This window comes from Phaenicophaeus curvirostris, chromosome 7 (assembly GCF_032191515.1).
Source record: "Phaenicophaeus curvirostris isolate KB17595 chromosome 7, BPBGC_Pcur_1.0, whole genome shotgun sequence".
Lineage (NCBI taxonomy): Eukaryota > Metazoa > Chordata > Aves > Cuculiformes > Cuculidae > Phaenicophaeus > Phaenicophaeus curvirostris.
The window spans coordinates 12077743-12095019 of NC_091398.1; the positions used below are offsets into that span (position 1 = coordinate 12077743).

A 17277-nucleotide genomic window follows, 5' to 3' on the forward strand; every position below is an offset into this window, starting at 1 on the left:
AGTTGTATCTGATGTATTTGGTAATATTCAACAAGTTTTTATTGTAATTACAGTCCTGTGTCCACAATTCTCAGAATAACTATGTGACCAAGGAATTAAGACTTAATTAGCAAGTGGATACATTTTTATTAACTGAAGAAATAATTTTACACAGAATTAGAAACCATTTTTGCATGAATACGTGTCTGAGGAACCCTGGAGTTAGGTAATCCCATTCCATAGCCTTGTAGAATGAAGCGGCTCCCTGCTTCTCCTCTGTGGTCTCCTCCAGCCCTGTGAGCAGGAGGGGGCAGCTGGGCTCAGGTTCATTTTTTTAAGGCCATGTATTTCATCAGAAGTGAGAGGTCAAATAATCCAAGTCTCAATTACCTCTTTAATTAATCAATTACCAGTTCCCTTGCTCATTATTAGTTATGCCCTGTGTATCAGCACTGTGTCATGCAGCCAGGTGGTTATGGGAGGATCCTCAGCTCTAGGTGCTTGGAGTGCATTGGAAGTGGGTTTTCTGCTTTTCCACACCACAGTAACTATTCTGTAAGAGGAAGAGGGCAGAATGCATTTGACAGGGCTTCACCACTGTCTGCCTCTGCTGGTGAGGCCTCTAGAGAGCTTCAGAGGAGTTGTTGTGGCTTGTTGGGGCTTTTTTTTGAGTGCTTTGCTAAGGGATGTCACATTTTGACCTGGTTTTCTGAATTTTTCCTGTAACTGACTTTTTTGTTTGTGTGTGTGTGATAAAGACAGTTCTCTGTGTAGGACACACTCAAAACACATTTTTAATTTTATTGTATGTAATAATTTAATACCAAAACTACATTTCCAGAAGAATTATAGCTTTACAATGGTTTAGGCATTTAAAGGTTTTCATTTCTCAGTTGTGGGAATTAGTTGATAAGTTTTGCTGCAGCTGATGTGCATGTTTAATTATCTTGCCATATAAATCTGTCATGTATCAAGAAATAATATGCAGACAATATCCAGACATGATGCTTCGCTGTCTAACAAGATATAGTTGGCAACGATAACCTGATGGGAGTCTCTGGACATGGTTGAATACGTCAAAAAAAATATAATGAGCAACCTTGAGGAGAATTGTATTCTTTATTTAAAACTAGTATATATACTCGCTGTTTTTTGTAGGATCTTATGCCTTTTTTAGAAGGGCATCCAATTCAGTGCTGAATTGTATAATAAAAATATTATTATCTTTGCTTCGAAGACTTTGTCCTTTTTACTGTTTTACCAGTGAAGGAGTATTTCTCACAATTTGGGGGCTTGTCTGGGATAAGTGATCCTGTCTCTGCGGGACGGGACAGCGGGAGCGGAGAGGCGCGCCCTGCTGCTTTTAGCAGTCTCCAATCTGCTGTCCTGCCCCGAGAGGAGCAGCGAACCTTGTCCAGGCGGAGGACTCTCGAAGCAAAGAAGGGGAAAAGGTAATTTAATGAATTAACGGATCTTAATTGCGCGCAGCAGCCGAGTAATCCTGTGTACGGGACCCAGGTAAGAAAAGTGACTGTTAAGTACTATCTGGGTGGCTGGGAGAGCGGGACTGAAAGTGTGTGTGAGTGAGACGCAGGGTTCCCTGCAAAGCGATTGTGGAGTCCTTCAAACCACGGTTCCATATCTCCGTGAGGAGACTGGCCGGTGAAGGGACAAAGCGAAAGGGTTCCAGGCAAATGGTGTCCCGCGTGGAAAATGGTGTAATGGGAAACAGACTCAGTAAGAGAGAGTCAAAAAGGAGAGAGGAATCTGAGGATCCTTCTTCCAGCATTCCACCCGACAGTCCTTTAGGGGTGATGCTCAGGGAGTGGGGGCAAGGTAGCACCCAGGAAAATGACAAGGGCCATGGCAGATTATAAAGGTATTCTTGAACTGAATTAAATTTGGGGCTAGCCAGGAGATGTCCTGCGCAGTGCTGGTGTACCGGGTACTGGAACCCAAAGTATGCCTTTGGAAACTTTGAATTTGCAGTGCCGTAGGGACTCTTCAAGAATAATTCAAAGAGCCTTACTGATTGAAAACATATGATTTCTTGGGTTTTGGTAGCAGGGGTTAAAGTTCCCACTGTCTTGGTTTTGGTAGGGGGTGGTTCTGAGTCCCTACTATTAATTGTTACAAAAACTGTGTGCCATTTTGGTTTTTTTGAACTCGGAAGGTATAATAAGAAATCGAATATTGATAACTGATTTTAACTTTGGTATACTTCATAACTCTGTATGTGTGTGCCTGACATATAGCACTGCTATGAAGCGATTGTGGTTTTGAACTAAAGTTGATGGGAGGAGATGAATGAAGTGAGTGTAAGTTTTGTCTTAGAATTTTTATGATTTTGTTGTTAACTAACACCTGTTGCACGGACAGCATGTCAAGAACAGAAACTGGTAAATTATGTCAAGATGAGGGAAATAACCCTTAAAAATTTTAATAGAGTGCCAGCTATTGATTTATCCAAAATTTGTTGTGCAATTATTTCTGCAGGCAGTTTTATTATTGTGTGTGTATAACTCGGGAACAATACGCACAGGCTTAGTGTGTGTGTGTGTGTATTATGTGTAATAGAAAGTGTGATCAGTGGTGGAAAAGATACATGAAGAGAAGGAGAGAGAAAAGGTTTAAGTAGCAGTGGTCATTGGTTGTGTGTAAAAGGTTTAAGCAATAAAGGCACAGGCCTCTGATTGGTAAACTTTTAAAACTCTGATCACCTTCTTAGAACACTGAGATTTAAGGAAGACTGTTCATTGTTCAACAGTTTACATGTGTTTGAGGGGGTGGACTTTTTGGTTGACCCTAACCTGGAGAAAATATTTGAATATTTTTGGGAAAGTTGTTTTAAAGTATATGTGTGATCTTACAAAAAAAGGGTTTGGGTTCTTTTTTTTTTTGCTTCTTTCTCCCCCCTTTTATGGCAAAGTGATTTAGTAACACTCTGCACTCCAGTGTCTCTTATCAGATCAGCAACTGCTAGGCTCAGGCACAGATGATAGCGAATGGGATTTTAACAGATACTAATGAAAGGAGTGTGCCGGAGACAATACACTTTGAGATTAAAAAGACAATGTTGTAGGTTTGAGTGGGTTCATGTTGTAGGTTTGAGTGGGCAAAGGAACCTGTTAGGCCTGACCCACTTTACTGGATGAAGTTTGGGTCGACAGATGATTGGATTTGTCTGCCTTTGAATCTATACTTAAATAACAAAGAACCTGTAAGTCAAGAGGAGAGTGCTTATAGTACATGTGTGAAGGGGTCCCATGCTATATATGTTACGAGGGACCTCGGAGAGGACAAAGAAAATAAATGGGAACCCCTAGACCATTTACACCCCGATACAATCCTAGGGAAGTATCCAATAATCAAAATGGAATGGGGGAAACTAAAGAAGCGAGCAGTGAAGAAAATAGTACGGGGGGGCAGGGGAGGATAGTCCCGTAGAACCATCCACACCCTAGACAGGGGAAGTACGGAGGTCTTGGGCAACTGAATTGGATCAGATTAAAAGAGATGTTCAGAATTTCCCTTTGCCTTCCTTGAAGGAGGCATCTAAAGGAGAAAAGTTTCCCTTAAGGGAAGTACCCATGTTAGAAGCCCCAGGAGGAGTGAGATTTGTGAATGTGCCCCTGACCAGCACTGAGGTCCAAGAATTTAAAAAGGAAATGAAGAAGTTATTAGAAAACCCATTGGGACTGTCAGAACAGCTTGATCAGTTCCTAGGCCCCAATCTCTATACTTGGGATGAAATGCGGTTTATCCTCGGGGCCCTATTTACATCAGAGGAGAGACAAATGATACAGACAGCTGGAATCAGGATCTGGAAGCGGGAGAATCTCCCAGGTGCTCAAGGGGGGTGGTTCCAGAAAGCAAAAATTTCCTGTAACTAGACCTGTATGGAACCAAAATAATATGGAGGGGAGAAATAATATGTCTGATTATAGGAGGTTGGTTATCCGAGGAATAAGGGAAGCCGTCCCCAAGGGACAGAATTTTGAAAAAGCTTTTGAAAGTAAACAGCAAAAAGAGGAGCCACCTACAGAGTGGTTGGAGAGGCTAAGGAAAGATACGCAGCAATACTCAGGAATAGACCCTGGGAGTGATGCAGGGCAGGAATTGGTAAAAGTGAATTGTGTGATAAAGCTTGGCCAGATATAAAGAAGAAGTTGGAAAAACTGAAAGGTTGGCATGATCGAGATTTGAATGAATTATTACGGGAGGCTCAGAAAGTGTATGTCAGGAGGGATGATGAAAAGCAGAAGGCAAAAGCTAAGTTGATGGTAGCGACTGTTGAGGAGGTAATAAAGAGACAGCCTGAAGTGGAGAAAAAGAAGGAAAGGTTATCTGATGAAGGTCGAGTGCCCCATTATAAATCAAGGTGGGGGGGGCCAGGACCACATCAGGGCAGAGAGAAGCCTCTCCCAGCTGGACAGTCGGCCCCAGACAGTGTTATTACTGCGGGAGGGAAGGACATTTCAAGAGGGGGTGCCCAGCGCAACAAAGAGAAAACAGAGTATTCGAAATGATGGCGTGGGATGATCATTTTCAAGACTAGGGGTGTCAAGGGCTCTATTTTTTGGGGTCTAACCATCATATTGAGCCCTTGATAAATTTAAAATTAGGACCCCAGAAAGAAGAATACGTATTTTTAGTAGACTCAGGAGCGGAAAGGACAAGTGTTATAAAGATCCCACAAGGATGTGAAACAGGAAGACTTACAACTAATATAGTTGGAATAAAAGGGGAAGGATTCCCAGTTCCTGTTGTAGAACAAGTAATGGTCCAAGGAAATGACAGAGAAGTTATGGCTGATTTAGTAGTGGTACCAGAGGCAGGAGTGAATTTGCTAGGGAGAGACTTGCAAATTTCATTAGGGGTCGGGATAGTCCCACAGAATAATAGAATGGTAGTTTGATTGTTCAAATTAACAATTCAAGATGAGGAAGAGATAGACCCGATAGTTTGGGTTGTGGAGGGAAACAGGGGAGGGTTAAATATACCCCCTTTGAAGGTGAAATTAAGGAAGGAAAGTCAGCCTGTGTGTGTAAAGCAATACCCCATATCACTAGAAGGGAGAAAGGGACTCCAGCCTGTAATTGAAGGGCTGTTGAAGGATGGCCTCTTGGAGCCATGTATGTCCTGTTATAATACCCCTATCTTACCAGTCAGAAAGATGGAAATTGGAGATTAGTACAGGATTTAAGGGAATTAAACAAGATAGTGCAAGCTCGTCACCCGGTTGTGCCCAATCCTTACACACTGTTAAGTAAAATTCCCTGTGACCATAAATGGTTCAGTGTAGTAGATGTTAAAGATGCCTTTTGGACTTGCCCTTTGGCATTAGAAAGCCAAGATCTGTTTGCTTTTGAATGAGAGGATCCCACGACAGAGAGAAAGCAACAGTTTCGCTGGGCTACTCTGCCCCAAGGATTCACAGAATCCCCCAACCTTTTCGGACAGGTCTTGGAACAAGTCCTTGAGGAAATTATCCTTTCTCCCAGAATCACACTGGAAGTAAGATACTTGGAGCACCTGATTAGTGAAGGCAAGAGGAGAAGAAATCCGGAACAAATATCTGGCATTATAGCACTTACCTTTCCAAAGAGCAAAAAGGAGATAAGAAAGTTTTTAGGTTTGCTGGGGTATTGCAGACTATGGATTGAAAATTTTAGTCAACATGTTAAGTTTTTATATGAGGAATTACAGGAGGAGACTGAAAGGTACGAGTGGACACAGGAGGAGCAACAGCAATTTAAAGAGTTAAAACAAAAACTAATGCAGGCACCAGTACTGTCCTTCCCCTCTTTGGAAAAGCCATTTCGTTTATATGTAAATGTCAAGAATGGGATTGCTTATGGTGTATTAGCCCAGATACGGGGGGGGCAAAAGCGACCAGTGGCCTACCTGTCCAAATTACTAGATCCAGTTTCACGAGGCTGGCCAACTTGTGTACAGGCAGTAGTGGCCACAGCCTTACTGGTAGAAGAAAGTAGAAAGCTGACCTTTGGAAGAGCACTAATTGTGTCTACCCCTCATGTAGTCAGAGCGATTTTGAGTCAAAAGTCTGGTAGGGGGCTGACAGACTCGAGGATTTTGAAATATGAGGCCATCCTAATGGAGAAAGATGATTTGGTCCTGACTACAGACAAAAGCCTCAACCCCTCTCAGTATCTATATGGAGAAACTGCAGAAGAAATGCCTGAACGTAACTGTTTAGACATTATAGAGTATCAGACTAAAGTGCGAGAGGATTTGAGAAAGAAACCTTTACCTGAAGGGAAGAGAGTCTTTATAGATGGGTCATCACGATGCCTAAATGGAAAACGTCACAGTGGGTATGCAATAATAGATGGCATACAGAATAATGTAATAGAAAAAGGGAGACTCCCTGACGTTTGGTCAGCCCAAACGCGTGAGCTATATGCCCTCAAACGAGCTCTGGAATTATTAGAAGGGAAAAATGGTACAATATATACAGATTCTAGATATGCCTTTGGAGTTGTCCATACCTTCAGAAAAATATGGAAGGAACGGGGATTGGTTACCTCCAGGGAAAAGGAACTAGTACATGAACAGTTAATATTGGAGTTACTGGATGCCCTAAGTAAGCCAGAAGAGATTGCAATAGTACATGTAACTGGACATCAAAAGGGGAATGCTTTAGAAGCTAGAAAGAATAGGCTAGCTGATGAACAGGCAAAAGAAGCAGCACTCAAAGGAGGGGCTATTCGGATGCGAATTTTAATACCTGATAAAGAAATGTCAGTCTAATTGCCAGTATTTGCAGAAGAAGAGGAGAAGTTTCTCCAAAATATGGGATGTGTAAAAACCCAGGAAGGTAAGTGGATCCTGCCAGATGGGAGACAAATGTTAAACAAAGCAGTTACCGAAGAAATATTATCCAGGCTACATTCAGAAACTCATGGGGGAAGCTCAAGCTCTGTGTGATCAGTTTTTAAGACAAATCAGAACTGCCCCAAGGAAAGACTTGGGTGTGTCTCCATACGAAATGCCCCTGTATGGAGTAGTAGAAAGAATAGACGCTGATAAGGGAACACATTTTACTTCTAAGGCCCTGCAATTGATACGTGCAGCCTTGGAAATATGAGCATTAGCTCTTGGAAACAGAACTCCTGAAGGTACAAAGGCAGAAATAAGAGGGTGAACCAATCCCTAAGATCAATGGTATGTACCTTAGAGACTATTTGCATGGAATAACTCAATCTCTTGCAGATTTAAGAAAGCGTGGTTTGCTACTCCAAACAGCTCCCCTGGATTTCAGCCTGCATCAAATACAACCTGGAGACTGGGTCCTAGTTACTCTAGCCCTGGTGTGGAAAGGACCCTTCCTGGTATTTCTGACAATGGAAGCAGCCATAAGGACTAAAGAGAAGGGGTGGACTCATGCCACTAGAGTGAAGGGACCAGTGGCCCCTCCTTCCAGAGAGTGGACTGTGAATCCTTTGTACAAGCAAAATTGGTTGGCGAAATCTGTAAGGACATTTACCTGTGTTACATATAATAATGGACTAGGTAAACTGAATTAACAACCTGGTGGTACTGTGGAGTGTGTTGGAAGTGGCAGCCCTGTGAAAATCTAAAAGGTGATTTCAGGTGTCACTAAGCCAAGGGCAAGACTGGGTTAGCCTCTATATTTGCCACCAAGAAGAATCTAAAACTCCGCTGTTGGCTGCAATCCAATAGGCGTTGAGTGATGGAGATATATGCTATACCAGACCTTGGCTTGCAATGGCTGCCTGGACTCTCCTACTTTGGGTTGTGCTCACCTCCAGTTGTACCCCAGGATCTCTAAATGAATGTTCTAAATGTCACCAATGTCTGCATATTAGAGGGGCTTCCGGTCTTAATTACCACACTCACATAAATAGGTATTGCTATGACTCGTGAAGTTTAACCGCATGTAACTTGGGGAAAATACAGTTGTATGTAGGAAGAAACTTGGGAAAAGGAGGAATAAGGCTGGGAATAGGGTGACCTAAGGGATAAGAATGGATGTGTTTCACCAAGGAAGGACATTGGGACATATAAAATTGCACATGTCCCAGTGCAGAAATGGAAGTCTATGTTAGATTCTGGATGGTGGGATAATCTCTTGGGGGTAGCTTGGTGGAAAAAAGTAGGTTTCTTTTTGTTGTGTTCATTCGCTGGGTTACTCTTTTTTGCCATGCCTTATGCCGTGTTTTATAAGACTGATTTCCAGTGTAGTCGAAGGATTGCAGATAACCAGCATGCCAATGAATCCACGGATGACAACCCCAGGCCAGAGTGAGACAGCCCAGAAAATTATGGTGTTGAAGAAATGAGACCGAAAGAAAGAAGAACAAGATGAGAAATTGCAATCAATATTATGTAAATTAGAGCAAAGCTATGGGCTTCAGCAAAAAATGTAATAAGTAAGAGGGGGTGAATTGTGGGAATTAGTTGATAAGTTTTGCTGCAGCTGATGTGCATGTTTAATTATCTTGCCATATGAATCTGTCATGTATCAAGAAATAATATGCAGATGATATCCAGACATGATGCTTCGCTGTCTAACAAGGTATAGTTGGCAATGATAACCTGATGGGAGTCTCCGGACATGGTTGAATACGTCAAAAAAAATATAATGAGCAACCTTGAGGAGAATTGTATTCTTTGTTTAAAACTAGTATATATACTCGCTGTTTTTTGTAGGATCTTATGCCTTTTTTAGAAGGGCATCCAATTCAGCGCTGAATTGTATAATAAAAATATTATTATGTTTGCTTTGAAGACTTTGTCCATTTTCATATTTTACCAGTGAAGGAGTGTTTCTCACACAGTCTTACCTTTCTTGGTGTTGGCTTAATGCCCTTCCATAATGTGTTGTTGTTTTAATGAATTGGTGCCTTCCGAATTTCTAAAGTCACTGTGAATATCTGCTTAGGTAGCCAGAAGATGCCTGCTGGAAGGTAGCTGGCTGCCCCGGGCTCAGGAAAAATGCACCATCTTTGGAACTCAGGCTTTATTAATTCTTCCTGAAGCAGCAATTTTTCTTTGCAGATTTTCAATTTCTAACTTGTCTGAACTCCAAAATTAAGAACTCCCAAGAACCATAGACCCTACAGATTCAGGGAGGGTATGGCTGAGTGAAGCTTTTGCTGTAAAGAAAGTACCAGAAGAAAAAAATGTTTTGTTTTTTTTTTAAAGAAACAAACAAAAAAAAGGAGCCTTGTTTGGGTTCTGCGGGAAGATCACTTGCTGATTTATTCATGATTTTAATTGAATCTTCTTCCTGAAATTTTGTTTTGCAGGTACAGATGTGAAAGATGCCCTGGTAATAAGTGTCTCAACAGGGACAAAATGCATCAATGGTGAATACATGAGTGATCGTGGTCTTGCATTAAATGATTGCCATGCAGAAATAATATCTCGCCGGTGCCTGCTTAAATTTCTGTATACACAACTTGAGCTTTATCTAAGGTGAGCTAGAGGGATAAGGAAGATGAGCTGATCACATGGAGCTGAAAAGGCGTCTGTGTAAAACATGTCTCAATTATTTCAATGTGAAACACTTGTCCAGTTGCATTAGGATGTTTAGTTGAGAAGTCAAGCCCGTTCCCCTAAAATCTGACTTTAACAAAACGTGTACTCAGTTAGGTGTCAATCATGAGAGGGGAGGACAGAAAAAATAATCTGGAATAATTTTGGAAACTGTAAACATGTAAATCAAAATAATCTCAAGGGGGCTAAAGGGTGGCGATGTTTCATTTGCTGATATGGGCCTGAAAGCTCTTGACATCTGGAGATGTCAGAGGCTATTTCTTTTCTCCATGGTCTTTTGATTATTTTATTTGTAATAACTGTTTGATTTTTACTATAATATCTCCAGGCATCTTGTGTTTGGTTTTAATGCCTATTAGGACTGCCCAGCTTATGGTTATTTATGTGTTACTGTTAGATTTGACTCCAGCTTTATTCTCTGTTTCAGCAGTAAAGAAGATCAACAAAAATCCATTTTTATCAGATCGGAACGAGGAGGGTTTAAGCTAAAGGAGAACGTGCAGTTTCATCTCTATATCAGCACATCTCCTTGTGGTGATGCTAGGATTTTCTCACCACATGAAGCAGCACAAGAGGGTATGACAACAGTCCTGCTCAAGCAAGGGATTTTAAAGTATTATTTGAGCATGTACAAATGGCATAGTTAAAATGTAGATGTCTTCTTTCCTTTTAGTGTACATGTGTGTTAGACAAAGATCTCTCCCCCAAAAAATCTGGGCTGTTCTTCCTGTATGGAAGAAGTTGAGTGTAGATTGGTCCACCATGTGGTCTCAAGGAGGCTGAATGCTAGCACAGATAAGCCAATGAGTCAGAAAGTATTTGTACAGAACTAACCAAACCCTTTCACCGTTTCCATCTTTTAATAGCGGTTGTCTGCCTGCCACTTTCGTGGTCTGCCCATTAACTTCATTCTAATGCTGTGTTGTGCAGAACAGAACTGAAGAGCTCCCTGCTGTGTATTGTTCCTTGTGGAAGGCTTGGTTTAATTGCAAGTGTGTTTTAGAAGACAGTATTTATGAAAAATGTCTGATGCTTTCGCTGATTTGTAGGGAATAATAGGAACTGTTATGCAAGTCAGCAGTTATGCAGGCAAATCAACTCTGTTTATTGTAAGGCTATCTGTAAAACACTTTGAGAATGTCTCTCACCTGATTGTGAGTGATTTTTGTCATTTAGATCAAGGGGACAGGCATCCAAACCGCAAAGCAAGAGGACAGCTACGAACAAAAATAGAATCTGGGGAAGGGACTATCCCCGTGCGCTCTACGACCACTATCCAGACGTGGGATGGTGTGTTGCAAGGAGAAAGGCTACTTACCATGTCGTGCAGTGACAAGATAGCGAGGTGAGAAACCGAATGATTGGCTGCTTTGCTATTGCTTTCTGTTGCTGAACAAGAAAGGACGGTTGCATGAGACCTGCAGGGAACATGCAGGTGTTTGGCTGATTTCATTGCTTAGAGGTAGCATGGGAGTGGCTGTAACTCCAGTGATAAAGCCCTGGCTCTTCACCTGAAATTGCTGTCAGACCTTCTGCTGGCTTCAGAGGCAAAGTGAAATCATTATCTGTCATTCCAGCCGCTTCAAGTCATTACAGCTTTGTTACGTACTTATATCACTGGGAAATAAAGGAAGAATGCTTTGGGGTTTTTTTCAACCAAAACTAGTGTAGCATTAGCAAAACAGTGCAATTAATTTATTGCATTAGTTATATTTTTGATAACTTACTCTGATGCTATACAGACTTGCCCCTTCACTGGAAGTGTTCAAGGTCGGGTTGGGTGAGGCTTTGAGCAACCTGATCCACTGGAAGATATCCCTGCCCGTGGCAGGGAGGCTGGAACCAGATAACCTCTAAAGGTCCCTTCCAGCCCAGACTGGTCTGTGATTCTGTAATCAAAAGATACGTACCTGTTCCATGGACAAATTTAGATATGAATTATTTTATACAGGGAAAAGGTATTCCAGTCAAAACTCTTGATTGATGGACACTTAATTTTTAGCTTTAAAATTATTTTAGTTTAAATATTTTTACTACAATTCAATATGGGCTTTTTTTCCAGTACTAGTGCTTTTATTTATATTTTGTCAAATTCTTTCTTTGATGTCCTTTTTGACAGAGTTGGAAAGATTTTTTTTTATTCAAAATCATAGCAGCTCTATCCTTTAAGAAATATCAGAAGTTTGGGAGAGTTATATCTGAATTTTTGAAGTGAGTCTGTGTGTTTGCAGCCTCTGTGTTCTTGCAAAATGGATGAGAAATGCCAAGTTTTTCAGCTCATGATATTTTAATTATTTTTAAATAAGAAAAATCTTAAGAGTTTATTAATTAAAGTAGCCCTGCTGTTTTGTCAAGTTAATCTGATTCAAAATGTATTAAGTGTATTGAGTTGGAACTATTTTTGTAAACTGTGTATGCCAAATCACAGATGCAGGAGGAAGGTTATGCAATTGCTTTGTTCTCTTGTCTTGTCTCAAGTGATCAGCATCTCTGCTGAAGGAGGATGTTTTACTTTTGTTTAAATCCTCTTAAAAGAAATGGATAGGGCCTTTCCGAAGCTAGGACAGTGAGCTGTTGAAACGTAATTTTACAAAAATGACATTTCAGTTTATTTTATAATATTTTTATTAAAATTCATCAAATACATTCCCCAGCATCGTGCCAGGGACTTCTCCCACCCACCTGACATGGTAATTATGTCACATTCATTTGACTTTTTATCATGTCATCATTGCTGTTAGTGCAAATTAAAAAAATGAAGACAATTGTTGAGCTAGAGCACATTTGACTGTTTTGTTGATTTTGTGTGATGCAGACCAGACTCCATCTCTCGCTTGCGTAGCTAGCTGTCACCTCTCCTTGGGGCTAATGGGAATAATTTTGTTTGTGCCAGTGAAGGAAGCAAATAGAACCCGTTGACACAGAACAAAGACTGTATGACGGGTAAGGAGGCCCAACTTTCATATTCTTTTTTTTTTTTTCCTTTTTTTTTTTCCTTCCACATTTCTCTGACACTTCTGTCCGTGTCTTGTGCATTTACATTTGAAAGAATGCATTACTCTGTAGTGTCCAGCAGTCAGTCCTCCAGTGTGCCTGAGCCCTGTGAATTGCCATTGAGCTTTCTCAAAGGTTCACAGTCCCAGCCTGGAAAAAGTGGATAAATTTGGGGTGCAGGATTGCACAAGCAGGAAAACTCCTTGTATCTGAACAGCCTCACCTGTATGATCCCAGCTGTTATTTCCAGCCTCTGAGTGCTTTGTGGCAGCGTGCTGCCTAGCACCCTCCTGAGCCTGCTAGGAACGTCCGAGAAAAATTGTGAGGAACATGGAAAGGCCATAAATGTAATCCCATTTGGGTCAGAAGCGTTAGAACAGGATTTATCCTTGTGTGTTGGTGCCTGCTGGCACTGCGGTGTGTTATTAGTGTGGTTTCTGTGACCAGGGTGACTGTTATGGGACATTAATATGTGTGCATTTATTTTAAATGTATCTGACCCTTGTTCCGTGGTTCAATATTATGTATATTTTCGTTATTCTCCTTTTGATGTGTTTTTCTGCCCATGTTCATTTTCAGTTTCTTGGCTTCAAATAATTACTTAACTTCTCGTGAAAAATTCCAGTTGAGGCTAATGTCTTGCTGAGAAGATCAAGATTTTTTTCATCCTGTTCATTCCAGGAAGGCTGTATGAACTGGCAAGTGCTTTGACAGGAGGTTGAGCTGGGGAAGTCACTGGTGCTCTTTGACTCTGAAGAAGGGAAAATATTATTGTATCTGATTGATAGTCTTTTGTGTGAAAGAACATCATGCCCCAGGAACTGACCTAATTTCGTGCTAATTCGAAGCGGGAAATCTGAATGGATGTTTGTAACTTAATCGTTTCCTTTATTTCCCCAATAGCTTTGTCTTCTTGGCTTCACCACCAATTTTTCTGGGACTGGAAGTTCCATAAACACGTCTTAAAATCCCAGGCATGCTTACTGAAGCCTGCACATTCTGCAGCTCTGTCCGTGCCCATCCATCTGCTTTCGATTTTGAGAGTGATTTCCAAGTGGCAGGCTCCATGGCAGAGCTAGTGATTTCTGAACATCAATAGCAGCAGCAGCTTTTCTCACCAATTCGTAACCCAAGTGACAGTGGCCGATGTGAACATATTTACTTTGATACGTGGTGGCTCTGTGTCACTTAGGTAAAGTTGGTAGGAAACCACTACCCAAGACATAACATCTAAATAACCAGATGTAGCCTCATGTAACCTCTCAAACCAGTGGCCAGAGTCTTGACCCAGGCTCACTGGTGTGCAGCAAATACAGGGAACACCAGAAAAGATGGGACAAGTCAGAGGTGTGTGGTTGCCAGCCTAGGTATAGCTAAGAGGGAAAATGGATCATCTTGTCTGTAATTGCAAGGTAAATAAAAGGCATTTGTGAGATGTCCTACTGTCACAGACTGTGGATTTCTTGTGCTTATTGATCTGTAGTGTTGCCCGTATAGCTGATATATAGCTGCTGACCAAGCCACTTGATGTAAAAGCAGCTCTGAACTCTACTCCATGTAAAAATGTCACTGCCTGTTTATGCTGTGGCTCATGAAAGACATGGGTTGCTCATAGAGATTCACTTAATCTGAGGAAACAAATCGGATTTAAAAGCAGAAGAGATTGTGGTTAGCTGAATGAAGTCAGCTCTGCCCATTTGTTCTGCCAGGCGATGACAGTACAGCCTAGTTAGATGGGTGTCCACAACAAGTGGGTCACGACCTACCCAGAGTGAATTTGAGCCGAAGCTGAACAGCAGAAGTGTCCCTGCACACAAATGGTGGACCACAGCGAATGTGGTTGCTAAGACAGACAAATGCTTGTCACTGAGCTATGGAGATGAAGACTACTACAGGGCTCTGCAAGCATCCCTGGAGATGCTGCTGGCCTCAAACTTGGCAGGCTGATGTGTTGGAAACCACAAGCGTGCAGGAAGACCCACAGGCGCAGCTACTGCAAACACGCATGCCTGGGTCTGTGGCTTCCCATGTCTTTATGGTAGGAAGCGAGTTGTTCCACATCTTGCATGCACAGTGCTTGTGGGGAGCTCTTGGTTTGCGTTGCAATTCAAAAGGCCTTGAAATCTTGGTGTCACCGTAAGCCAAGCCTGCCTTTGGGATTATTCCCCAAGATGGTTGCCATCTGAGCTGCATGCCTCTGACATGGGGGAGGGCAGGACATGCCTGTGAGGAGACAAAGTGCTTTCTGGAGATGGTTGGGCATCTTCTCACACATTGACACCTTCTATCCCTTGCCATCAGCTGCAAGTAAAACTTGTTGTAAACAAAATGCCTACTAAGTAATTTTCCTTTCTTCACAGTCATTCCTGTTTATAAATTGTATTAATGAGAGCAGCTCTTTGAATTGTAAACACTTGGTTTTGTCAGGTTTTGCAGCCTAGCAAAGTATAACTTCATTGTTTCATCAGTAAACTCTCATTTTGGTAGCTGCAAGAGACTATTCCTTTTTCTGCAAGAAATTCTGACACCAGTTGCATGTACACTATTGTAAATGCAACGTGTAGCGACTCCCCTCTTCTATACTGCTGTCTGCATACAAATCATTGAGAGTGATACTAAAACATTTGATATTAAAGTCAAGTTTTATTGCTTACTGCTGTTAGACTCATCTATTTCTGTTTTCTCTAAAATACCGCATAAAACACAATTTCTGTGCAGTTCAGGTTAACAATATTCAGAGAAGATTTTTTACCTGAAGCATGTATTTTCAACCTGGTTTCTTTTTTTTTTTTTTTTTTGGCAAGAGGTGCACAAGCACACTGTGAAAGCTACTACAGAGTTAAATTTTACTAACCTTTTCATGCCGTGAAGAAATCAATAGGCCCTTTAGGATTCCACTGTAGATACCCTTCCCTTTGAGCATGTGGTTGTCTAAAGCAGGTATGTGACAACATAGCAAGAGAGGACTTCCCTTGGTTTCATGTTGGTCTCTGGTTTCTGTGCCCTCTTTTTTTTAATATAGTGTGATTGAGAAGGGCAAAAAGGTTGAGAAAGATCCTACTGATAACAGCCTGGAGTTTGGATGCGCTAAGTGGTGAGTATAGGATAGGGAAACCAGTGAGTATAATAAATCTGTAAAATTCAGATTTCCCGAAGGCAGCACTCATCTATAAAATCTCAGGTGAGCACACTGCACAGAGTTTCCTTTGTGTAAATAATCAGGAGATTACACAACTCATGTGCACAGATGAGGCCATCATTGGGTTCTAGCCTGCAAAGGTGGTGAGATGTGTCTTTGAAAGAGCATTTCTTTAGACACTCTCAGGCACAAGATTACTTTTGTAGATGAGGCAGATGACACGTCTTGGCAACAGAGAAAATTTGGTCTTTTGGTCTCGCTGTTGCGAAGCATGCACAGGGAACCATGAACTGTAGAGCAGAGTTGGGGATACAGGGCACCCCAAGTGTTACTCAGCAGCGTGTCTGACTTGAAGTAGTTTTTGGTTCACACCTGAATTTTTTCAGATGGCTAAATTTTTCATGCTGAACATAAATACTCAATGGAAAGCAGAAGTTTTATATAAGAAAAAGACTTCATTAATAAAATGATCTGCTGGTACTGCTTCAGTGGGAATTTCTGAGCAAAATAATATGCCTGTTACCAAACAAGAGAGCTGTGTGTTATTATGGGTTATTTCTTCCTCACGGCAAACAGTGAATATGTGAAATAATGAGTTTGAAGAGGAATAATTAGAGGTTGCTAAAAGGACACGTTATACATGATAACAGGAAGTCTGGGGAGGGGCTGTTTATCAAGGAATACAGGGATGGGATGAGAGTTTTAAGCTGAAAGAGAGGAAATTTAGGTTAGGTATTAGGAAAAAAAGAGGCACTGGCCCAGGTTGCCCAGAGAACTCATGGCTGCCCTGTCCCTGGAAGTGTTCAAGGCCAGGTTGGATAGGGTTTTGAGGAACCTGATCCAGTGGGAGGTGTCCCTGCCCATGACAGGAAGGTTGGGACTTGATGGGAAATGGACTTTAAGGTCCCTTCCAGCCCAAACCATTCTGTGATTCTATATGTTGGTAAGACCAGATGTTAAGTGTTGCTCCTCACACAGTTTCCTCCATCTTGCATCATTTTGCTCAGCAGAGTGGCCCCACTGAAATCAATAAGATTCCCTCCAGAAAAAAACATTATTTGTCCAGTTTCTGTTTCCTTTCTAAATCAAACTATCTTTCAGCTGGGTTTGGGAGTGTGCTTTTGGCAGTATGTTCTCTGATAGTGAAAGTATTTTAGGAGACTTCCAGCACCCATGCCCATGTTTGTGCTGCATCTCCCTGTCTGTTGCAGTGACCTCATCTCACAGTTGTTAGGAGAGCTATGCAAGCAATAAAAGTAACAGGCTGAGGCTCTCTGCTGATAGACATAGTTCTTTTCAGTCAGGCTTGGTGCTGGGGAGGTTGTAGGGTGCAAGTTCACACTATAGCTGCAGCAGATTACAGCTGTCATCCTGACTGTCATCCTCCTTATATTTTTCAACTGTTCAGAGCTGCTCAGTGGTCAGATAATCAGATAAAGTTGTAATTTCTTTTTCCTTGTCCCAGAAAATCAACAGTAGCTTATCTGTGTATTAATGGGAACGCTGAACCTCCCAATCCAAGTGCTTATAAAGGCCATTGTGGTGTGTCAGCTGGTCAGTCTGAGCAAAAAGGAGAGCTGTGGTTTTCCTTTGCATCTTTTCTTTCCCTTTTTTGTGCA

The 17277-nt window shown here is 41.6% G+C and overlaps 1 protein-coding gene across 1 annotated transcript in view; it reads left to right on the top strand.

Moving 5' to 3' along the window:
• Positions 1–17277, top strand: part of ADARB1 (adenosine deaminase RNA specific B1) — a 68494-nt gene that overhangs the window by 33828 nt on the left and 17389 nt on the right. Inside the window, exons 5-7 of the mRNA XM_069860842.1 lie at positions 9276–9444; positions 9953–10101; positions 10702–10870. Coding sequence (XP_069716943.1) covers positions 9276–9444; positions 9953–10101; positions 10702–10870 — 487 coding nt within the window. The remainder of the gene's footprint in view (positions 1–9275; positions 9445–9952; positions 10102–10701; positions 10871–17277) is intronic.